General features: G+C 42.7%; 1 protein-coding gene across 2 annotated transcripts in view; it reads right to left on the bottom strand.

Moving 5' to 3' along the window:
* Positions 1–13,298: 13,298 nt before the first annotated feature.
* Positions 13,299–25,205, bottom strand: part of npffr2a (neuropeptide FF receptor 2a) — a 38,698-nt gene continuing 26,791 nt past the window's right edge. For both annotated transcript variants that reach the window (XM_085295587.1, XM_085295588.1), the window contains exon 4: positions 13,299–21,784. In XM_085295587.1, coding sequence (XP_085151713.1) covers positions 20,932–21,784 — 853 coding nt within the window. In that variant the 3' untranslated portion in view covers positions 13,299–20,931. The remainder of the gene's footprint in view (positions 21,785–25,205) is intronic.

The raw sequence follows: 25,205 nt of genomic DNA, 5'->3' as shown, positions 1-25,205 counted from the left end.
ATTTCTAGAAAAAATGTGTGGAATGAAGAAAACGTGTGTTTAAAGTAGCCTGATTTTATAAATCACTTTGACTTCAACAATAACATGAGAAAAAACATTCTGGTACAATTTTTTTTCTTTCTTAGGACTGAATGAACTTTCTGAGGACTGGCCCAAAAGAGAGGAAAGCAGCAGCAGTATAAATAACTAGCCTTTATCTTAAATAAAAGCTTGCTCCTCTTTAATCTTGAAAGCATGATGGGGTCTGTAAGAGAGGATAATGGTGACTTTTTGAGCTGTCTGTATTCCTACTGAGGAGGTAATATCACCCCTGACTGAAGCCTAGTATGCACTATATGATGACACACCCTGCTAATGTGTGTCCCCTGAACGACTGAAAGGAAGCCAGAAATCTCAGGAAACTGAGTTGTTGTGCTGCATAGGGAACAATAACTACAAAGGCTCAATCATTAGCTAGATTTACTTCCTCATTATGTGATTTAGCATGGGATAAATCTGCTTGCTCCAAGCATTATTTAATACAAATGAGGATGCAACCTTGAGTTTTTCTATACTTGTTCAAAAATAAGCTGCTTTCATACAAACATGCTGATGTGTATCGGAGGACGTACACTGGGAATGCCAGTTGTATTAGCATGACCAAGTTAAGTACTGAGTCCTGGTAAAAGAAATTATCCCGTCCTTACTAGAGATGGCACGATACCATTTTTTTAATGTCTGATACCGATACCATAAATTTGGATATCTGCCGATACTGATATGAATCGATATAGTCAATTATATAACGAATAAAACTGTTTTTTAATGTCCTGTTGGCTTGGCTGGACAATATTTGCACATACAGCCAAGTTTGCTGCTGCCTCTTCAGCTCCTCCATCTGTCCTGGCACTCTCGTCTCAGTGAAGCTGGTTAATAGCAGCTGTGCTTCCACCTCAGCAGGGCTGTTTGTTTCCTACTTCAATTAGGAATAGCTAACTGTGAACTGCAGCGTGGTTGAAGATGCCGAAAGCTGTGGTTTACTGCAGCAGGACGGGTCTGTAGATTTTAAACCGGATGCTGTGTAGCTTATTTGACAGAAATCTATACATTTAGATGTTATTTATGATTGTTTGAAGACCAGATGATGGAACACAAATTCAGTAAACTATGAAAAAACTAGATCTCCACTCATGAAATAATGTAAGATAAAAATAAGAGCATATTTAGCAACAAGTGCACTCACTTGGGTGAATTTAGTATTTGACATTAACCACTGTAAAATCATATAGATTCTGCAGTCTAAAACTTCAGAATAAAGTATTTTACCTAAACTTTTTAGTTATGCAGTTTAAAGTAATCTATATTCATCCTCCACTGAGCCTTGAAGTCCCTCAGTTCATCCACTGTCTGAATATATTTTAGGTCTCTTCCTCATAAGGTTAAACAGCATGTGGGTCTGGAGTGTGGGGCCTTCCTGCTGCTGCGGAGTCGGGGCGGTCTGCCTCCCCCCACCGCAGGGAAAAGGGTAACACAACCTGGGTCTGGGTGCAGTTCCCCCTCCAGGGGCAAGGGTACCTAGACCCGGTTTGTAGAGTACGCTTGGGGAGTGTGATCGTGTGTACAACGTCTCTTTATGTCTGTCTCCACGTTGGGTGAGTGTGGAGTAAGTGCATATGAGAGTATGAGGGTGGGAATGGATGTTTGTATCTGTGTGTGCCTGTATGTCTGTGTCTATATGTCAGGTTGGGTGTCAGGCGCCACCTCTCTGGGGACATCTCAGGCCCTCCAAGGTTTGGAGGCCTATCTCCACCCACCACCACTTCCCCTGCCAGTGGCGGACTCCCTCAGGTGTCGGTGTGTTGGTGGTTCTTTGTGTCCGGGGATGGGCGTCCAGGTACACACCGGCTCACTCCTTGGCGGCCGCTTATCGGGGCCTGGAGCCTGGGGCTCGCTTGAGCCACTTCGGAGGTGGGGTGCCCCCGGCCTCTCGGCCTGGGGCTCGGTCACTCAGGCACGGCTGGCTGCTGGCGGAGCTCACGGGCGCGTCACTGCAACCCCCCCTGGCTTCTGCTCCACGGCTGCTGAGTGAGCCCTCATCTGGGACTCTCCTCAGCTCTTTCTGGGACAGTGGCGCGGCTGCCCCTCTGTTGGTCTTCCTTGGTCTCTTGTGTTCTGGGGGCCTCTGGATGTCTGGAGTTTTGATCTCCTCCATACCTGCTTCATGCCCTGGAGGACGGGGCTGTGGCCCCCCCCCACACAAACCAGAGCCAGGTAGCAGCAGTGGGCTTCCCACTGACTCCCTCTCCTGAGTCTGGATACTTGCAAAGGTATTCAAAAATGTCAGTAGACAAATAAAAACAACAACTCTTAGTAATTGTACATTTATTAACTTGTGTTCTTAAGAATTATCTTGTTGATAACACACATACATACTTTGTATTTTTTTAAGTTATCTCATTTCTTTCTGGCCTGCGAGGTGGGTGACTTTCCCCTGCAGGCCCATCTTCTCCAGAATTGTCCTGATCACACACAAAATATAAGAGACGAGAAAAAACCACGGCAACTATGATGATCCCTAAATCCAAAAGCTTTCACAGCAGAACACCAGAGGAACACCGTCTGGACATCACATTCGAGGACTCTTCTAATTTGGACAGCCTTCGTTGCGTCGCTGTGACATCATTGCCTCCAAATATGGCATTTGAAGCATCCTTCTCCTGAATTTGGACACAGCGTGGTTTTGCTTTCCCCTTGTCTTGTGTTTGATTGCTCCCACAGCTCTCCCCCTGTGTCCCAGTCCCTCGTTATCCCTCAGTCTATTTTAGCCCTGTGTTTCTCTCTGTCAGTGTTGTGTCGTCCCCTCACCATGTTGTGTCTCCTTCCGTTCTCCCTGAGATCTCTGTCTCTAGTTTCCAGGTTTCCCAGTGTTTTTGTTATTAGTTCCCAGTTTCTAGTTTGGTTTTTGCAAGTTCATTTTTGTGAAAAGCATGCAACTGCAATAAAACAGCCTCTTTACATTTATTCCTACGTTGACTGTTTTGCGTTAGGGTCCTACATCCTGCCTGCCACACAGCTGTACCGCGACAGTTTCTATACAGATGGGATGTGGGAATACAGGGAGAAATGCTGCATTTGTATCAAATATTGATTAAAATAATACAGTAAAGTGCTTCTTTGTACAAATGGGATATGGGAATACACTACAGCTTTATGATGCTCGGGGGAGAGGCTAATGTTGCGGGACAACCCAGGAAGAGTGGACGGTCTGATTTCTTTGTAAATTTCAGATGAAATACTGCTGTTTAAACAGCTGGAAGAATCTGACACTCTGCTTGTAGAGCTCAGCTCTGAATGTCGTGGCAGAAACAAACACCCAGAGCCTGTGCGGACAGAACATGATAACAACATGTTGCTTTTACTGTATTCCCCTCCTGCTGTCAATGACAGCTGTCAGGCGCTGGTGGGTAAAGCCGTCATCTGTCAGGGCTCTGTGTGCGGGCAGGAGGAGAGCAGGACTCGAACACTGAGTAGTAACTCAAAAAAAACTCAGCTTTATTTGCTGGCAGAAAACAAAACAAACTGAGCAATGGTACTGAACACGAAAACACACAGGCATAATCTGAAGGTGCGGCAGGAAAACACAGGGCTATATACACAGGGTGGTAATCAGGGAACGGGCAACAGGAGGGAGTCACAGCTGGGGGTGTGTCTCCCAGCTGTGTCTCCCTGACTAACGAGACAGGGGGAGCAAAGCTGCACACACTGACATAAGACATAGACCTTCACAATAAAACAGGAAACAAGAAAACACTAAACAAAGATGCAGACCCGACACAGAGAGACAGAAAATGACACGTGGAACTGAACTATACATGAAACAACAAATCCTTAAATACAGATACACAGAAACATGAAACTAATAATAATCTATCATCATCATATCCATCACCACCACCACAAGAGACTGAGAAAACAATCCATAACACCAAGATAACTGAAACACAAAGACCAGAGAAACCTAAAGAATAATCCATCATTCAAAAATAAACCAAAACGTAACAACTCAAAAAGCTGGGTCAAAATCATCGCTGGATTCTCAGTGGCACAGAATCTTTAATACTCTGAGGCAGAAGGAAGTTGTTACCGTCAGACTGTTATGGGTGATTGAAGTGTAAAAGCTCACTGCTACCCCGCCCTGGCAGGAAGCTTTTTGACATGAGGAGAAGTGGGAGGGAAAAAATCCCTGATGTGATTTAAAAAAAAAATGAAATCATTGCTCAGCAATTTAGTTTTAGTCTCTTATGAAAACTGCCCATTAGTTTCCCAGAGGCCGATGTTTTATGTCGCCTGTATTCCCTGAAAAGCAGACACAACCCTAAAATTTCCAATCAAGGGAATATTTATCTGTGCAACTGCAAAACTCTGCTTGCTGTAATTTTGATTATGCTGCGCTGCATGAAAGGTGGATGGCAACAGAAAGCCTACAGTCTATCTGTGACGCCTACAATAACAGTAGCTGGTAGCTCTGATGAGCTGTGGGTGTCATTTCGCTGGCATGATTCAGGTCCATATTCTGTATCCTGCTGTAAAGCGTACTCTGTGGCACAGACGGAACCGCAACGCTGCGTAGGTGTAGATGATGTTACTTCTCCTCTGCAGACACAGTGTATCTGAAGAAGAGCGAGAAGTAGTTCTGAACATGTTTATGTGAAGTTTCATAAATTGAGCATTACTTTTGGACATTTCCTTCATCACACGGTGCCACAGTGAGTAGCTCAACGTGTTTGATTTGGCAGATTTGGACGCCTGATGTAATGGTATTGGTGTCTCTGCTGGGATCAAGCCAGGGATCTTCTGCTTGTTAGATGAATGTGTAAACCACTACTCTCTCTCACTAGTTAATGAGTACTTTAACAGGCTTTAGAATACACAGGAACAATGTTTCCTTAATTTTGATCCAGAAAAACTTCTCTTGCCAATTGGTGCCGGTGATCGTGGTCCTGTCCGAGATGCCCTCTCACACAGTGCAGCACTTATTGGAGTTTTCTTCATCCACTCTTTCATTCATTCAGTGATGGCTTCTCTCCTTATGCCTCCGCTTCTTTTCCCTTTCATTTTTCCCAATGTGACATCATATTACAATTAGAGATGGCACGATACCACTTTTTTATGTCCAATACCGATACCGATATCATAAATTTGGATATCTGCCGATACCGATATGAATCCAATATAGTGTTTTTTAATCAACAAAACTGTTTTTTAAAATATCTTGCTGCATTTTGCAAGTCTGCAAGTTCATACTCAAGTTTAAAACAACAACTACACTAAAGCTATTCTGTTATACCTGTATACAAAAAAAATATTTCATAGTTCAGCAATACTGATCAATCTAATAAACTTAGACCTACACCATCCTCCCTATTCTGGTATTTTAAAGAGTACTTAGCAGAAATATTAAGCAACCTAACTAACAGGGTTCCAACTCCCAGCAACAACAAAAATAAATAAATAAAAAATAGGGAACCACCCCTCACGCGCCACCTCATGATGCTTAATCGACGTAATCAACCTTAATTTGATGCAGTGTGAAAAAAAATGCACAGAAATCAATTATTTTTCAAGAAATATTAAATAGATTCAACATCTTTCTTCAACAAAATTGCAGACTGCACAGATGGTACCTTCCCAAAGGAAAAAGTACTATAGCTTACTAGGGTATATATATTAGACTTAATAGTTACTATATACAGTAATTGACTTCTATTCATTTTACATCAAATTAAAACTTTGTGTGTCAGATAATTATTTATTAAAAGCTCGACATTTTAAATGAGAATAAGAAAGAAAAGTATGTCTTTGTGCCCCCTTTTCCCTGTTCATGCCCTATCGGCCCCCCTGGCTAAACTTTGCTAGATCCGCCCCTGCACAGTTACCAGCCGTCAGCTACGTAGAAAAAGATCCTGAGTAGAAAGTAATATTAAATAAATTCTAACAACAGCTGATCAAGCTTAAACGTGCTGCTGTTGTTCAGCCGCTGGTTTCCTCTTTCTGGTGCAAAGTGGACCAAAAGCAAACTAGAGACAGAAAAGCCGATCAGCTGATCAGTTTCACGATTGAAGTAGCAGCCGGAGAGCGAGAGGCAGTCACTTGTTAAGCTTAACGTGGGAATGCTTTACAAACATTCAGAGATGGACTTACACACTTGCTTTACTTCTCTCGGGGATAACTTTGTCGGAGATGAAATGCCAGGTTGCTAGCGAAGCTCCAAATGCTATCCAGACCACCGACAGGTCCTGCATGCCACAGCCGCTCTATCACGTGATGCATACTGCTCCGACATGCTAACGTTCTGAGGTGAGTTACGGCGTGTTGCAAGTTTTGTGAGGTGCTTTCGTGATATTTAATGGATCGGATTACATTTTTTATTTTTCTCCGATATCCGATCCAGTAATTTAGGTCAGTATCGGACCGATACCGATACGTAATATCGGATCGGTCCATCTCTAATTACAATCCTCCTCTTCTCATAATTCATCCAAAGACTCCCTCTGATCTTTTCACATAATGATCTTTGGGTGTTTGCTCTTTTCTAAAACTCATTAGTCAGTCTGATGAACCACATTTCTGCTGCACTGATGGTTTTTACACTTTTTTAAAAAAATGTCTGCACTTCACTTCCATGCATGAGGACTGGTGTAATGTATGCATCTAGAACTCTATCTTGTCTCAGAAGAAATTTGTTGGTTGATTAAAATCTTGTCAGTGAAAGCCAGCTTTGCTGCTGCAATCCGAATCTTAATTTCATGCAACGATCTAGTGTCACTGCTCACAGTCTTACCCAAAAAACTGAACTTGTTGAGTTTTTGTAGTCTGATGTTACATGTTGGGTTGTCTTTTTGGACATGACCAGTGTCTCAGTTGTCTTCACATTCGGGAACAGTCCCACTTCTTCATTCTTCTCGTTTACGATGTTTTCTGGTCACGTTTTCTTCAGATGTTGACGTTGTCTGCATACCTCAGATTATTAATGCGAAAAACAGAAACATTTAAAATGCCACTTAATGCGAAGTTTGTATTTTATACTTCTGTAAAGAAACCAAGAAAGATGTTGCACATTTGTTTTGGGGTTTTTTGGGTTGTTTTTTTTTTTATTTAGGGTCACATTGAAAAATAATTGAGATTAGACCAGTGGTTTGCTGTTTGACAGGCGATCTGTCTCTTATTAATGCTACGTGGAACTTCTCAAGCTGAGAGGCCAGCAAATTCAGCTAATTTGTTTTTGCATACACATTATGGATGAACTTGTGGTGGAGTGGAGTGGAGACTGATGGGAGATTAGCATGCCACACGAGTTGCCACTGGCTCTGCTTTCACTGCTCTGAGATGAGTTGCGCTTTGTGTGAGAACACAACTATCATTAGTATGAGATGAGCTTCTGTGATTTATCATCACAACAGATACACTTTCCCTTACTGAGCATCTTGGCTATTTTGAGAGAAGATGGGGTGCAGAGTGAAGAAACTTTGAATAACTCTGTTAGCAGATTAGCAAAGAACGCCTTGATGATTTAGAGGAGACGCGAGTTGAACGGGTGCAGGCTCAGCAGCTCGTTCACTGTCTCTGGTTGCCTCTCTGTAAAAGTTACTGCACTCCACTTCAGGATTAAAAACTTTTATTTGTTCTTGTTTAGATTTTTGTCTGTAGCACTTTCATGAAAGCAGAAGTCCCGAATGCTCTTTTTGTTTCTTTTCTTTTTTTTTTGTAATATATCCCTGGGTCTTCTGAGGCAGCAAGATGGTGTGGATAAATTCAAGGACGGGAAGAAGGCAGGCAGTAATTTTCTGGGTGGAGAAATGACCTTCTAGTGCACTCCCCTGTCTGCTAAGGAACAGCCAGTCATCCCTGCAGGGCTGCAGTAATATAGCAGTATCCCAGTGAACAGTAGTAGATGGACACCAGTGGTTCCCCATTAAAGTTGGTCTGTCTGATGATGCTCTGAGCGTTTCTGATTACAAGAATGCGTTAGTGATCCACAATAGGCTGTAAACTATTTGCACACTTAGAAATCTGCAGCACACAGTTCCTATAAAGATTTTCTTCCTACTACAGTCGATGGTGACTTCTTCTGTTCAGAGGTGGATGTGTTCTCTGAACAGCATCTCTTCATCTCTATATATTTCCCCCCACACGGTAAGCCTCACTGCTGTGAAGTCAACACACAGCCCCCGTGGGGGGCCAGCACTGAAGGACAGTCCTCCAACACTGTTGGATGCGTTGATTTTCAGGCTGTTAACAAGGAGAGGTGATGCACCAAGCACTGTTTCAAGTAGACTGAAGAAAAACGTCCAAATGTTTTGAACAATGTAGCTCAATATAATCTTGGCAATTTTTAGGTTTGTTTGTTCGCACTATTAAAAATAGGTGGCTCGTTTTGTTATGAACAAGACATGGCTGTGTTTTTTAAACTTTGAATTGTAAACTTGAACTTTTTAAAATCATCACCAATGGTGTTTCACAGAGAAAATAAAGTTTTGAATGAGTGGTCGACCTGCATCCGTCCATCTTTGAAGTTTCCTCACATGGCCGAAATTGCAGTGGCTGCTTGTGATGATCTGCAAGATTAAATTAGGTTCAGTCTGGTGTATCCTCATTTATCTAAGAAATGTTAACTAAGCAGTGCATCATCTGTGAGTATGACATCAAAATATGCATCTGTAGAGTGATTCACATTACCTCAAGAAAATGTGGCCAGTATTTTTTGTATTATATTTGTATTTTTATAGAATCTTTTGCACCTGTATAGTTTTATTGGTGATGTTAGATGTTTTTCATGGACACTGAAACCTAATGAAACCTTTAGAAGCCTTGGATACAGCACATGAAAAAAATATAAAGAGTAACTGAAGTTAAGTTAAATTATGTGTATTGACAAATTCTTCTATACTTTATTTTATTTACTAGGTGCATTTCAAAATATTGTCAATAGTGCTTAATGGTACTTGAGACAACAATTTTTTCTTCCCTGAATTAAGTTGAAGTAGTTGCAGCAACTAACCAGAGGTTGAGGAGGTTGCACGCTCAACCTCTCGGTGACCACTTGGTTGCCAAAATTCCTACATTCAATTGCAAGGGAATTGCACGGGTCACCTAGTGGGAGGCAACCTCCAAGTCATTGTGCTCCAACTCAGACTGATTGCAATCACTCTCAACAGACATAATTGCCATCAAATATCTAAAAACTCTTTATGTTCCATCTATGCTAAAGTCATCTGCAATGCATCTCTTTGTGGTTAGACTTCACTCAGCTGGTTGTATTCTGATAACGTTCCTGACACAGATGCAGGGCTGCCAAGCATCGTTTTCATATTTGAACTCATTCCTGCAGCAACGTTGTCACTATTTGTGAAGTCATTTCTTCCAGTCTGAGGTTCCGGCTGGATAATGATAATGGGAATTTCTGTATGTGCAGCTGGCAACAGATTTGCACGAGACGTTTGTACAATATTATCTTTATTCATGACCATTTGGATGTTTTGTTGCTCACAAAAACACAGATACACCCTCACACGGTCTGGGCATGTTGAAATATCCCTTGATTTAAAGAGGAAAAAAAGACAGAAAAGAAAAAAGCAGGACAGAAAAAAAAAAAGCATACAGGGAGTGCAGAATTATTAGGCAAATGAGTATTTTGTCCACATCATCCTCTTCATGCATGTTGTCTTACTCCAAGCTGTATAGGCTCGAAAGCCTACTACCAATTAAGCATATTAGTTGATGTGCATCTCTGTAATGAGAAGGGGTGTGGTCTAATGACATCAACACCCTATATCAGGTGTGCATAATTATTAGGCAACGTCCTTTCCTTTAGCAAAATGGGTGAAAAGAAGGACTTGACAGGCTCAGAAAAGTCAAAAATAGTGAGATATCTTGCAGAGGGATGCAGCAGTCTCAAAATTGCAAAGCTTCTGAAGCGTGATCATCGAACAATCAAGCGTTTCATTCAAAATAGTCAACAGGGTCGCAAGAAGCGTGTGGAAAGACCAAGGCGCAAAATAACTGTCCATGAACTGAGAAAAGTCAAGCGTGCAGCTGCCAAGATGCCACTTGCCACCAGTTTGGCCATATTTCAGAGCTGCAACATCACTGGAGTGCCCAAAAGCACAAGGTGTGCAATACTCAGAGACATGGCCAAGGTAAGAAAGGCTGAAAGACGACCACCACTGAACAAGACACACAAGCTGAAACGTCAAGACTGGGCCAAGAAATATCTCAAGACTGGTTTTTCTAAGGTTTTATGGACTGATGAAATGAGAGTGAGTCTTGATGGGCCAGATGGATGGGCCCGTGGCTGGATTGGTAAAGGGCAGAGAGCTCCAGTCCCACTCAGACGCCAGCAAGGTGGAGGTGGAGTACTGGTTTGGGCTGGTATCATCAAAGATGAGCTTGTGGGGCCTTTTCGGGTTGAGGATGGAGTCAAGCTCAACTCCCAGTCCTACTGCCAGTTTCTGGAAGACACCTTCTTCAAGCAGTGGTGCAGGAAGAAGTCTGCATCCTTCAAGAAAAACATGATTTTCATGCAGGACAATGCTCCATCACACGCGTCCAAGTACTCCACAGCGTGGCTGGCAAGAAAGGGTATAAAAGAAGAAAAACTAATGACATGGCCTCCTTGTTCACCTGATCTGAACCCCATTGAGAACCTGTGGTCCATCATCAAATGTGAGATTTACAAGGAGAGAAAACAGTACACCTCTCTGAACAGTGTCTGGGAGGCTGTGGTTGCTGCTGCACGCAATGTTGATGGTGAACAGATCAAAACACTGACAGAATCCATGGATGGCAGGCTTTTGAGTGTCCTTGCAAAGAAAGGTGGCTATATCAAATCAAATCAAATCACTTTTTATTGTCACATCACATGTGCAGGCACACTGGCACAGCACATGCGAGTGAAATTCTTGTGTGCGAGCCCCACAAGCAACAGAGATGTGCAAACACAACAACACAAACGAGCAAAATACAAGAATGGCCAACCTGAAACTAATAAATATATGTACAATATATAATAGTGTATGCATTTCTGGATGTGTATACTAAATATTTTCCTACGTGTGTGTGTGTGTGTGTGTGTGTGTGTGTGTGTGTGTGTGTGTGTGTGTGTGTGTGTGTGTGTGTGTGTGTATACACATTTTTACAAATTAAATAGTAAAAAAATAAAATAAAATAATAAAATATATAAAATATACAGAGTTGAATATGTGCAAAACAAGTGGCATTTATATACAGTGTGGAGTGCATAATGTTCCAGTAGTGAAGCTGAGGTGTCTATGACGTGTTCAGCAGTCTGATGGCCTGATGGAAGAAGCTGTCTCTCAGTCTGCTGGTACGGGACCGGATGCTGCAGAACCTCCTTCCTGATGGAAGCAGTCTGAACAGTTTATGGCTGGGGTGACTGGAGTCCTTGATGATCCTCCCCGCTTTCCTCAGGCACCGCTTCCTGTAGATGTCTTGGAGGGAGGGAAGCTCACCTCCAATTATCCGTTCAGAGCACCGCACTACTCGCTGGAGAGCTTTGCAGTTGTAGGCGGTGCTGTTGGTCGCTGATTTGTTTTTGTTTTGTTTTTGAATGTCAGAAATGTATATTTGTGAATGTGGAGATGTTATATTGGTTTCACTGGTAAAAATAAATAATTGAAATGGGTATATATTTGTTTTTTGTTAAGTTGCCTAATAATTATGCACAGTAATAGTCACCTGCACACACAGATATCCCCCTAAAATAGCTAAAACTAAAAACAAACTAAAAACTACTTCCAAAAACATTCAGCTTTGATATTAATGAGTTTTTTGGGTTCATTGAGAACATGGTTGTTGTTCAATAATAACATTATTCCTCAAAAATACAACTTGCCTAATAATTCTGCACTCCCTGTACACACAACCACCACTTTTCCCCACTGATTCAACACTAACACAATTAGGGTCCTTAAGGGAATATACACTCAGTGATCAGAACAATGAAACTACCGGTCTGTGAAGGAAGGTGTTTTCTGTCAATGTGGAATGAGCGCTGGAGATGGAGGGCTTTCACTTGGCACAGCTTTGGTTCATCTAATCATGGAAATGATTAGCTTGAGTCATGCCCTGCAGAATTTTTGCAAAAAGCAGCAAAACATCAGAGGCACATAATAAATTAAGAAAATGGGGCATTTTATCCTGTCATTATAAGAAGATAAACAAAGAATAGTTGTAGGAATGTTCAAGGAAATTAGTTTGCCATTAGACTCGGGAGCATATTAATGTTGAACTGTACTTCTGCTTTTGTGCACAGCCAGAATACTTATTGTCTCTGAACTCCCCTCGAGCCAGTGGTGCTTCAAGGTGGTACTAAGCAGAGACTCTATTGTTCTGGTCACTGAGTATATAAAACAGAGATGGAAGGCAAGTATCAGCTTTTGAAAGTAGAACAAAAAGAAATCAGAAAAGCATTAAACAGAGATTCTGTCCAAAATCACTCACTATTCCAGACTAGCTTAAAAAGCAGGAATGAGCTTAGTTGGGAAATTGCTTTCCGATATTCACTGGACACCATTTACACATTATTCTAAGGCAGTCACATAAATGAATTCATTTTTAATCATTTAACTACAAGAAAAATTATAAGTCGTGACCATCTATAGATTTCAGGTCATGTTAATGAGTCATTTTAACATACTTGATAATTTTTGATCACTGTACATAGACATTAATTCTCACTAGACAGCTGGACGACATTAGAGGAAAAAAAGGGAGAATAGAAATTTGTAGACTAAAAGAGAAATAATGAACAATTTTGGACAAATATGCATCTTTTCTCAAAGACACTATCAAAAAATAGACCAGAGTAATCCTGTGTTTGTTTTTATAAATAAATAGTACTACAGCGTGTGCGTCGTACAGTGGAGCAGCGTTCACAGACCTTGAAGACACATCTAGTTCCTTTCAGGATGGGATGAATTCAGAGCATATGCTTTGCACTCACGAAGTCTCACCATCCTTCTCGTCAGCAACAACAACACAGACTGTTCGTCTCAGTCTACATAGCTAAGCATTAAGCTACAAGTACGTCATATCACAGGTAGCAAATCATATGAGAACACAAAGTGGCTGCCATAAAGTCACTAGCAACCAGTTTGAGACCACGTTCAGACTGGTCTGCGTAAGAAGATGCTTCTCTTATTCATTATCTCCAATAAGGCAGTGCATAAGTCATCATGGGTTAGATTGCCATGTGTGCCACACCAGGTCAAAAATGCCCCCCCCCCCCCTCCCTTTTTTTTCTTTTGTAAATGATGTCACTAGGCCACTTTATTAGATACACCTTGGAGTACTAGGCTGAACCTCATTTTGCCACAGGTCGGCATGAGGTGTTTAAACAAAGGTCAGCTGGCGATAATGGCCCCAAAGTGGACCAAGGAAATATCCTTCCCATCTTAATATTATGAATCCGAGTCGGACTCTTTCCCGATGGGTGATGGACTCTGGCAGGGCTGGTCTTTGTCACCAATTCTGTTGTACTCAAGGTGCAGCCAAGTGTCAGAAGGCTTTCACTTCGGTGGCCTCAGAATCTCATCTCTGCTTTTCGCAGATGATGTGGTTCTGTTGGCTTCATCGGGTGATGGCTTTCAGCTCGCACTGGAACGGTTCACGGCCGAGTGTGAAGCGGTGGAAATGAGAATCAGCACCTCCAAATCTGAGGCCATGGTCCTCAGCTGGAAAAGGGTGGAGTGCCCACTCTGGGTCAGGGATGAGTTCAAGCTCCAAGTGGAGGACTTTAAGTATCTCGAGGTCTTGTTCACGAGTGACGGGAGAAGGGAGCGGGAGACAGACGGTGCTGCAGCTGCAGTGATGCTGGCGTTGTACTGGTCCATGGTGGTAAAGAGAGAGCTGAGTGTAAAAGCAAATCTCTCAATTTACCATTCGACCTACGTCCCTACCCTCACCTATGGCCACGAAAGAACGAGATCGCAGATACAAGCGGTGGAAATGAGCTTCCTCCGAAGGGTGGACGGCCTCTCCCTTAGAGATAGTGTAAGGAGCTCAGACATCCGGGAGGGGCTCAGATTAGAGCCGCTGCTCCGCCACATCGAAAGGAGCCAGGTGAGGTGGATCAGGTCTGATAAGGATGCCTCCTGGGCACCTCGTGGGTGAGGTGTTCTGGACATGTCCCACCTGGAGGAGTCCCTGGGGCAGACCCCCCAAGGCTGGCCTGGGAACGCCTTGGTGTTCCGCCGGACAAGGTGGGCAGGGAGAGAGAGGTCTGGGGTTCTCTGCTTAGGCTGCTACCCCCGGAGAAGCAGATGGATGGCTCAGTCAGTCAATATTGGTGAGTTTGTAGCCTGGGTTTCCTGTTCTCAGCTGACAGAAGTGGCTCTGGTCTTCTGTTTCTGTAGCCCTTCTGCTTCCAGGGGGGGGGGGTTGAAAAAGACCAGCCCATCTGGCACCAACAACCTTCAGTTGGTCACTCCGAACATGTCTGCACACCTGGATGCTTAGAAATCTCTGTTAATAAGCTGAACAGGTGTACCCAATAAAGTGTCTAAGATTTGTCGCAGGTCTGTCTGTTTTAATGTCATCAGGCTTTTTCAGAGGCACATCTGTTTAAATCTGGTCATTAAACTTCTGGTCTCCCTAATATATAACAAACGTGTCAAGAAATTGTTATTTTACCACTATTGGCATGAATTAGAGGCATTAAGACATTTCATTAGAAACTTGATTATAAACCTTGCCTAAATTTTGTGCTGACAATCACAGAGGTAATAGATAATCTGATGAATAGCCCTTCACAATTTAAAATAGGACACCGTTCGCTTCCTCGCCTTCAGTAAAAACCTACAATCTCCATTCTATTAAAAAAAGTCCACATTTGTGTCCCATTAAATAAACAATATTTACGAACACAAACACAAAAGAACACACATGCTACTACACAAAATAGTCACATGCAAGCTACACAAAGGTACCAAGAGATCACAAAAAGTATTTCACAGTAATTCATTGCAATGTGATTATTTTTTTTCACCACAGGCACCAAAAAGTACAAATTCATTACATTCAAAACTGGACCTTCACACATGTTTGTGCTAAATGTGTTTGCTGGAGTGTTGTGTACCTCAGCAGTGTTGTCGTGTTTAAGTTATTGTTGACGTCTTTGGCAGTAAAATCAAAACGGCTCACTGCTTGAATCAGAGAAAAGTGTAACGGCTACATAACAAAATGAGAAACGCACCAAAATGTGGAACCAATATCTATTTTTGGCTTAACTAATGGTACAACTAGTACTTTGAAGCTGAAAAACAAAAATATGTGAGTATTGTCTGATGTCTTGGTATTAATTATCAAATGCACCATCTGGATCTTGGTTCTGTTCATTTAATATTTACAGTGTTTATTTTTCTGCAGGTATTTTTGTTTGTTTGTGTAAGAAGTTAAACCAGGAACCAGGAATGATGCTATAAAATGTGTTATTTGGACGCTGTAGCGAAACTTGTTCTTTATATTAGCATTAATATTTAAAAAAAAACAACCTTGTTGTGGCTGTGATGTATCCATGCTGTGGCTTGCTTGGATAAGAGAGGCTGGATTTGCTACATGCACTTTGGATCCAAGTTTAGATCTCGTAACTGCCCAGATTCCCCAGTCTTAACTTAAATTTTAAGCGCTCTTGAGCCACTCCTCAGTTCTTTGTTTTTGCTTCCAAGAAGCCAGATTTTCTTCTCATTCTTTTAAAGCAAACCTTCTCCAGGCTTTCTGAAGGTCTTTCAAAGTTTTTCTTTGGACATTGACTGCTTTTTCACTCATTTCAATCCTCTGATTATTTTTAGAGCAATGCTTTTGTTGTTTTTTTAAGCCACTTAAATGACTCATAGGTCAGTATTAAGTGTAAAAACTGCACTTTAATCGAGGGATGAAATATCTGCAGCAGCTGAACAATATCTAATGTCAGGTCCTTAGAAAGAGATGCATTTCTTCAGGACCTGAGATCCATCTGGCCCTCCATCCATATACTGTTCACTAGTCTCATCACAAATGGTCTCAGTGGACACGTTGGCTGCCAGGAAGCCATTTTTGAAGAGAAACAGTGGGAAAAGGCTAAGGTTATAGAAATTACACACAAATCAGTGGCAACAGGTCTGATGGCGTGATGAACCTAAACGGTATAACTGTGATGGTTTAGGAGCGTTGTCATGTTTGGGGCTGCATTTCAAGCAGTGGTGTTGGAGATCTTCTCAGAATTGATGAATTACGAGCACGGAAAATTGAACCACCATCTGAAAAGCACGTGGATTAGCAATCGCTACATTTTTCAGCATGACAGTGATCCCAAACACAGTGCCTATGCAGTAAAAGCATACCTGGATAGAAAAACGCACACTGGAACAATATATTAAAGCAGACTGGGAACGTCTTGACGGAGACCGGAATAAAAGGCAGGAACATTCAGAGAAGAGCTTTGAATGTCTTTGCGGGAGCCTGGAGAACTATTTAAAGAAATAACAAGAATAAATAAAGCTTGCCTTATACGCTGTATTTCAGTTCATGCTGTCCATAAATCAGGACAACCTCAGCAAAATATGAAGAAATGAGTGGTGGCTCAAGACTCATGTAAATTTTTATTATTATTTCATGAGAATTCATATTTGAAGTACTGATTTGATTAAAGGACCAGTGGCACCCAATGCTCTAACTTAAAAAAAACACTCAGCTATACTGAGTATATGTTTCTTTGCCCACATTCACGCTGCATTTTTTCTCTCTACAGTGAATTATGAATTCTTTCGGCATGTATAATCAATATGGCACAAAGTTGAATTTGAGTAGCAGTATGAAGTGAAGAAGTGAGCAGGCTGTTTGGGGTCAAATCAGGGTCTAAAGGGAGACATGCACCCTCTTCAGCAGACATGTCGAGGTCAGCGGTTATGTTGTTAGCAGTTACATTAAATGGCAGAATACGTTATGACCACAAAGACCAAGGGTGTGACTGCAGTGTAAAGGTTAGCGGGAGTTATAAAATGCCTGGAAACCATGTCTGGCACCATAATAAAACAGTGTAAAGATGGCAGTTTGTTTTTGATATTTCTAAACAAGACAGAGACTTGGTCTTCATCTAATCATTGAAAACCTAATGTTTTGGGACAATGACTCTCATATAGCAATAATTGATGACATCGAGTCCAGTACATTGTGCCCAGTGCACACAAAAAAAGTGTCGGATGGATGTCACCTCTGAGCCTTGCATTCATTCATTCATCATGCTGAGACCGTGCACCGGTCAACTGCAGGGAAGCAGCCACTTTCAGGCTAAATGTGTTTGTCTCTTGTAAGTTCAGTTAGTTTCTACGTGCACGTGGATATCCGTTTACTGAACTGGTTGATGTGGACAACTTGTCAAGCGTAAGTTTGCCTGCCTTTGAGAAGTGTCCGAGTTTTTTAGCATTAGCGGATCCATTTATTTCCCTCTGGGACGGCAGTGATCACTGTGCACTTACTCACAGCAGGCAAAGAGCTACAACCTGCTGTGCTGAAAGGCTTCTGCTGATTTTGCAATAATTTGATGTTTTGATTTTTTTAAAACATGACATATTCACACTAAAGCTAAAGGTTGGAGTGATATGAAGAAATTTTAGGTTGTAGAGCTCAACTTTAAAACTTTATCACATTACATGGCATTTTATCAGTGCGTGTATATCTGTGCTGTAAAGACTCAGCAGTAGAAATCTGCATGAAATTAGCATCTAAAACGTGGAAATTATTGGACTGTGAACATGTTTATCTGAGAGGTAAATAATGCCTACCTTAACTGACACCACATGCCTTATCCTGGATGTAGTGGTATTCTTTTCATTTCGGGATGTAGAATTTTTTTTTTTCTTGCAGTCTCAGCAAGCATACGTGATTCAGCTGCACTGAGCTATATTAGCGATTGGGCTTAGCGGGTTCATGACTTCTTGGGTGACTGCCTTGTCCCTAAAAGCAGCTGTCCTGCACATTTCACTGCAGGCATTCATCGTTAGAGAACGCTGACAGTGTTTCCAAAATGGATCACTGACTGCAACTCATTGTAAACTCCAACTGTACGCAAACTCATTACAGCCTGATATGAAGTTGCTCTGATGCTATTTGCAGTAAATATTTGCCTGCGGTGGTTTTGCCAAAAGCAGCGACTAAAATCAGTCGAGTTTCTGGGTGATTTTATTTAGTGATGGCTGGCCTGGTTAGCCTTTGCTGCACTGTTCAGGCTTACTTGAGGGGTTTTGTAGCAGGAGAGAGATGCAAACACGAGATGTGTTGCTTACTGAAAGGGTAAACTACATAAAGCAATGTTAAATTTTAACCTTTGTATAAATCGACACATATAAAGATGTCAACAAGACCAAAGCATTAAAGTGTTGGCAATCTGAATGTGTTGTGTATTTACCGAGGTACCCCTTGAAGTTGTTCTAGTTTAGATCTCACAGCTGCCAGAGTTTATAATGTAAATAATGTAAAATCATGATGTTTTTGTTGATTACAGCTTTACTTTTTCTGTGATTTATAATCTTTTCTATGAATATTTTCAAAATTGCTTGAAAAAGGACATTTAGTACAAAAAGCGACTGAAGTCATTCATTGGATCATATTTACAGTGTGACGACAGCACAACAGGGTTCAGAGAGATTTTAAAAAATAAAATAAAATGACAGGAAAAGATTTGATGTGTTTACACGGCACATTCATAAAGGGCTCATTGAAGGTTTCTGTATAAATAATGTGCATAATTGCACGTTGACGTGTGGGTGTTTACAGAGCAGATTTCAGGGTAAAATCCTGAATGAAAATTTTGTAAATGGATAATCATAGCTTTCATCTCTTTGCCATCTATAGGGCTTTATGCCCGAATAAAAAAACCCAGTAAATGTGTCACCTGCAGAATATCTGTTGGCAAGTATCATCTTTCCTGCTTAATGTCTTTCTGTCAATAAAAAGACACAAACTGTCTTCAGTTCAAAGCAACATCTTCACAAAAAATGATTCTAATGTTTTAATGTCAACAGATCATTAGCACATTTATTATGTGACCTTATTTTAGTTATCATAAGCAAAGTACATGTTTATCATTTTTAATTCAATCTCTATAGCAGGGCTCTCAAACCTAAGCCTCTTTGCCCATCTCCAGTGTCTCTGAGAAAAATCTTGGTGAATATCAGAACTCGCAGCAAACTCTCCTAACTACTGGTGTGTTTGCTCTGCTGCTGGACTTTAATCAAAATCAAGTGGAAACCTTCCTTTTTTAAGTTTTACAACCTTTAATTATCACTTTTGCACAAACAGGGTTTTTTCTGTCTTTGTGGTTTTGGAGTTACTCTGTTTCAAAGAAGGCCATCCATTCTCTTAGCTGCTTATCCGACTGTCATAGCGGAGGCTACCCTGGACAGGTTGATTGCCACTCCTACCCCCTCTGTCTCTCTCACTCTCCTCTCTCCCCAGGACACAGCTGCTTTTGATTAGCCTCGTTTGCCACCTGACTCCAGTCAGCAATCACCTCTGAGGCTATTTAAAAAGGCTGATTGCTCCTGCTTTACAGTCTACTACTTCTCCTCCTTTGAGTTGATTCACACAAACTTGCCTTTCTTAGTGTAAAGATGTCACCTTTCTGCACCATTTTTATAGGAGCAGCTACAAACTGGGTTACAAAACAGCTTGTTGTAAGCCTCTAGATTAATGGCATAAAAATCATAGAAAAAGATTTCATATTTACTGAAATTACTTGTTAGTTGATCTCTGAAGTGAGTGTGACATGCTGTGGCTGTGATAGCAGAGCATAAAAACATGCCTCGCTTTAAAAAAGAACTGTTCTCATGTATTAATGCATCTGTGAATATAAAAGATCGTGATGACTAATACTTGCTAATAGTTGCTACATCAACCTCCACTTCTTTTCTCAACTCCTTTATTCCTCATTTGAGCCCTTTGACTTTTATATCTTGTGTATGTTGTTTGACTTAATAAAGCAGTTCAAACATTAGGCGACACAAACCACACAACGTGGGATTTCTCCTCGTGATCTGAAAGTTGCCGAAGGTTTCAGCAGCAGCAGCAGCAGCAGTGAATAATACGAGACAGATGTTGGGAGAATTTTTGTTCGTGTAGTTTGCCACATTACAAAGACATATCTTGAAATCTTCTCTGCAAGTGTCATGCTGTCATGTTTGATGCATCTTTATACATTTATACACAGAAATTTTATATGGTGCAGATTAAAGATTAAAGGGACACTTGAGCATTACTGTGAAGGGATCTGGGGGCTCTTTTATGCTTTCGGGGACATTTATCAGATTTGTACGTCTGTTTTTGTCTCCTATAATGAAACGTTTCTGTCGTGATCAGGGCAGTTTCTTCAAGTTTGACAGGGGCTCCTTAAAAAGTTATGAATCATTAAAAGACTAGAAATGCATTTTGAAAGGATGGCGCTCATCCCTCCGTCACAGTTTTGGACCTGAAATCTTACATGGTGTTGTTGGCTGCTCTTTTTTCCCCTTTAATTTGACACCATCTGTATGTCAAGTGTGCAGCAGCCTGTTATCAAAGCAATATTGACAAGTCTAATTGACCATTCTGCAACGGACAGCAGGAATATTAAGTCCTGCCCTTGCACGTGTGTCACATGGTGTGCATCTGAAGTGATAAGATTACAACCAAAGGCTGTGTTCCCCTTAAAACTAGTCACTTAAAGATGTGTATTTATTATTTTTATTTATTTTCTTGCCTTGAAATCTTGTATTGTATTGAAATCTTGGACATTTTCCAGCTCACCATCCGCTTGTAAAATCTATTTAAGGGAGCCTCGTGGTTTTCTTAGGCACAGCACAGCATGATTTAAGATTCAAATATCTTTCCTCACCACCTACAACAAAGTGTGTGTGTGCGTCCTCAAATAGACACTGCAGTCACACCCCCACTACTGCAAGATGCCTTTTCCAGGTCCTCCATGACCAAATCCTGCTCTGTGACATGGTTGATTCGCCTGGACGTGTTCTTTTCCAAGCTGTTGAGAGAGATGGGTTCCAGGCAGGTCTGTGCATTATTCGCAGGGAGGACAGAGTTTCCCTGCAGCCTGTGCGAGTAGGTTTTCCTCCGCTGGCCGTCGGCTGTGCACAGGCTGAACTTGAACACGGTTTGAAAGCCTCTGCGGAAATTCTCATTGAAGAAACCGTAGATGATGGGGTTGACGCTGCTGTTGAAGAAGGCCAGCCAGTGGGCAAAGGGGTAGATGTAAATGTTGATGATCCTGTACTGCTGCTCAGTCAGCCTGGCGTAGTCGCTCAACATCATGAGAGTCCACAGAGGCAGCCAGGACAGGATGAAGAGCAAAGCAACTATGAGAAGCATTTTAATGACGCGTTGCTTTTTCTTGGACACCGTGTGGCGGTTCTCGTGGCCCGGCTTTCCTCCCGTTGGAACTGCTGTTTTGAAAAGCGTAATCCCAATCCGGGCGTACATGATCACAATGAGGGAAAGAGGGGCAAGATAGATGTTGGCAAACAGGACTGTGGTGTAAATCTTTCTCATGTCTTGGTTTGGCCAGTTCTCTCTGCACCAATAAAAAGGAATAGTTTTGTTATCATATCCCAGCAACACCCGGATGGTTTGCTCCTTGGTCACTTGTAGCATCACGCCAGAGGGACACATGATGGATACGGCCAGAACCCAGATGATGACTATTATCAGCGTGGCTGTGGAGATGGTCAGCTTTTGCTTGAATGGGTAGACGATGCATCTGAACCTGCAAGAGGGTACAAAAGGTGATGGTTAAGATGCATGTAGGCATTTAAAATACTTTTTCTGACTACGTGAGCATGTGCGTCTGAAAAGCCACATGGCGTTCACATCATATTGCACTAAAGGTCACCGTGCACCTGGCATGCTGTTTGAATAAATGCTGCTTATTAGCTCATTAGGACATTAAGGTTTACAAGGACTATTTTTGTGTCATTTTCCTTTGTGTTCAAAGCCTTAAGAAGCACAAATGTGTTCTTTAAGGTTCAAGGTTCTTTATTTGTCACATGCATAGTTATACAAGTATAACACACAGTGAAATGTAGCCTGACACGCTCCTCGACATGTGCAGAAATGGGGGGTGTAGAGGAAGAACATTATATATATATATATATATATATATATATATATATATATATATATGTGTATGTATGTATGTATGTATGTATGTGTATATATATATATATATGTATGTATATATATATATATATATATATATATATATATATATATATATGTGTATGTATGTATGTATATATATATATATGTGTATGTATGTATATATATATATATCTCTAGCTGTGAGAGCAGCTCCTCTCTTTGAGTGCGAGAGGAGCTGACCTGAAAAATAGGATCATGGCCAAGCTTGAAACCTGGATCCCCCGTAGCCGGTTACCAAGATTACGTGAAGTACCCTCAGAAGGTCTGCTAGATGATGTTAATGCAGCACTACGGGCAATACCTACAACCACGATTACCGACACTAACAAGCTGATCTACAATACGGCAGCAGTGATCAGTGAGATGCTTGGCTACAAGTTGAACAGCCACAAGGGGCAGTACCCTCCATGGAGAAGGAGGCTAGAGGGCAAGATCAAAGTAGCACGGAGGGAGGTTAGCCAACTAACGGAGTTGCAGAAAGGTGCGACAAATAAGGTGCCTAAGAAATACAGCAAGCTGTCCATACCTGAGGCCTTGGAAACTGCCAAGCAAAGACTCACAGCCTTGGCCAGCCGCTTGAGGAGGTACACCAGAGAGATAGAAGGCAGGAGAATAAACCAGCTGTTCTCCACAGAACCAGCAAAGGTGTACTCTCAGTGGCAAGGGAACAATAAGAGAACAGCACCACCAAGGCTGGAGACGGAGCAATACTGGAAGAGCATATGGGAGAAGGATGCAACCCATAACGGCAATGCTCAGTGGCTAGTGGATCTGAGGGCAGACCACAGCGACCTCCCTGAACAGGGTCCAGTAACCATCACAGTGGCAGATATCCAAGAAAGGGTCTCCAGTATGAAGAGTTGGACAGCACCAGGGCCCGACATGGTTCACGCCTACTGGCTGAAGAAGCTGACTGCACTCCACGAGCGTCTGGCAGCACAAATGAACCAGCTGCTAGTTAACGAGAGACACCCGGAATGGCTAACTGAAGGCCGGACGGTCCTGATCCCCAAGGACCCCAAGAAGGGACCGGTCCCCTCCAACTACCGACCAATAACCTGCCTCAGTACTACATGGAAGCTCCTGTCAGGCATCATATCGGCTAAGATGAACAGGCACATGGGTCAATACATGAGCGGGACACAGAAAGGAATTGGCAAGAATACCAGAGGTGCAAAACACCAGCTACTGGTAGACAGAACAATCAGCCGAGACTGCAAGACCAGACTGACCAACCTGTGCACTGCCTGGATTGATTACAAGAAGGCCTATGACTCAATGCCCCACAGCTGGATACTGGAATGCCTAGAATTGTACAAGATCAATGGGACCCTAAGAGCCTTCATCAGGAACTCAATGGGGATGTGGCGTACAACACTAGAGGCCAACTCCAAGCCCATAGCACAAGTTACCATCAAGTGCGGGATCTACCAAGGAGATGCTCTGTCCCCACTGCTGTTCTGCATAGGCCTGAACCCCCTCAGTGAGATCATTAACAAGACTGGCTACGGATACCGACTACGGAACGGAGCAGTTGTCAGCCACCTCCTGTACATGGATGACATCAAGCTGTATGCCAAGAGTGAACGAGACATCGATTCACTGATCCACACTACCAGGCTATACAGCAATGACATTGGAATGTCGTTCGGACTGGAGAAGTGTAGTCGGATGGTAACAAAGAGAGGGAAGGTAGTCAGAACTGAGGGGATTGAACTACCAGAAGGCAACATTGCAGACATAGAGGACAGTTACAAGTACCTGGGGATCCCGCAGGCGAATGGGAACCATGAAGAGGCCGCTAGAAAGGCTGCAACCACCAAGTACCTGCAGAGGGTCAGGCAAGTCCTGAGGAGTCAGCTGAATGGTAAGAACAAGATCCGGGCCATCAACACGTACGCCCTGCCCGTGATCAGGTACCCTGCTGGGGTAATAGGCTGGCCAAAGGAGGAGATAGAAGCCACTGACATAAAGACAAGAAAGCTCCTTACCATGCATGGAGGGTTTCACCCCAAGTCCAGCACCCTGAGGCTGTACGCTAAGCGGAAGGAAGGGGGCCGGGGACTGGTGAGTGTCAGCACCACAGTCCAGGATGAGACAAGGAACATCCAAGAATACATTGGGAAGATGGCCCCAACTGACCGAGTGCTCAGTGAATACCTCAGGCAGCAGAAACCCAAGAAAGAGGAGGGAGACGAGGAACCATCATGGAAGGACAGAGCCCTGCACGGTATGTACCACCGGCAGATAGAGGAGGTGGCTGATATCCAGAAATCCTACCAGTGGCTGGACAAAGCTGGACTGAAAGACAGCACAGAGGCACTAATCATGGCAGCACAAGAACAAGCTCTGAGTACAAGATCCATAGAGGCTGGGGTCTATCACACCAGGCAAGACCCCAGGTGCAGGCTGTGTAAAGATGCCCCAGAGACAATCCAGCACATAACAGCAGGGTGCAAGATGCTAGCAGGCAAGGCATACATGGAACGCCATAACCAAGTGGCCGGCATAGTGTACAGGAACATCTGTGCCGAGTATAACCTGGAAGTCCCGAGGTCAAAATGGGAGATGCCCCCAAGGGTGGTGGAGAATGACCGAGCTAAGATCCTGTGGGACTTCCAGATACAGACGGACAAAATGGTGGTGGCTAACCAACCGGACATAGTGGTGGTAGATAAACAGAAGAAGACGGCCGTAGTGATCGATGTAGCGGTTCCGAATGACAGCAATATCAGGAAGAAGGAACACGAGAAGCTGGAGAAATACCAAGGGCTCAGAGAAGAGCTCGAGAGGATGTGGAGGGTGAAGGTAACGGTGGTCCCCGTGGTAATCGGAGCACTAGGTGCGGTGACTCCCAAGCTAGGCGAGTGGCTCCAGCAGATCCCGGGAACAACATCGGAGATCTCTGTCCAGAAGAGCGCAGTCCTGGGAACAGCTAAGATACTGCAGGACCCTCAAGCTCCCAGGCCTCTGGTAGAGGACCCGAG

The sequence above is a fragment of the Mchenga conophoros genome, linkage group LG12 (genome assembly GCF_057382185.1).
Source record: "Mchenga conophoros isolate Kocher_MC1m ecotype Shallow Benthic linkage group LG12, M_conophoros_male_GT1.1, whole genome shotgun sequence".
Classification (NCBI taxonomy): domain Eukaryota; kingdom Metazoa; phylum Chordata; class Actinopteri; order Cichliformes; family Cichlidae; genus Mchenga; species Mchenga conophoros.
This window is presented reverse-complemented; position numbering and strand designations above follow the sequence as displayed.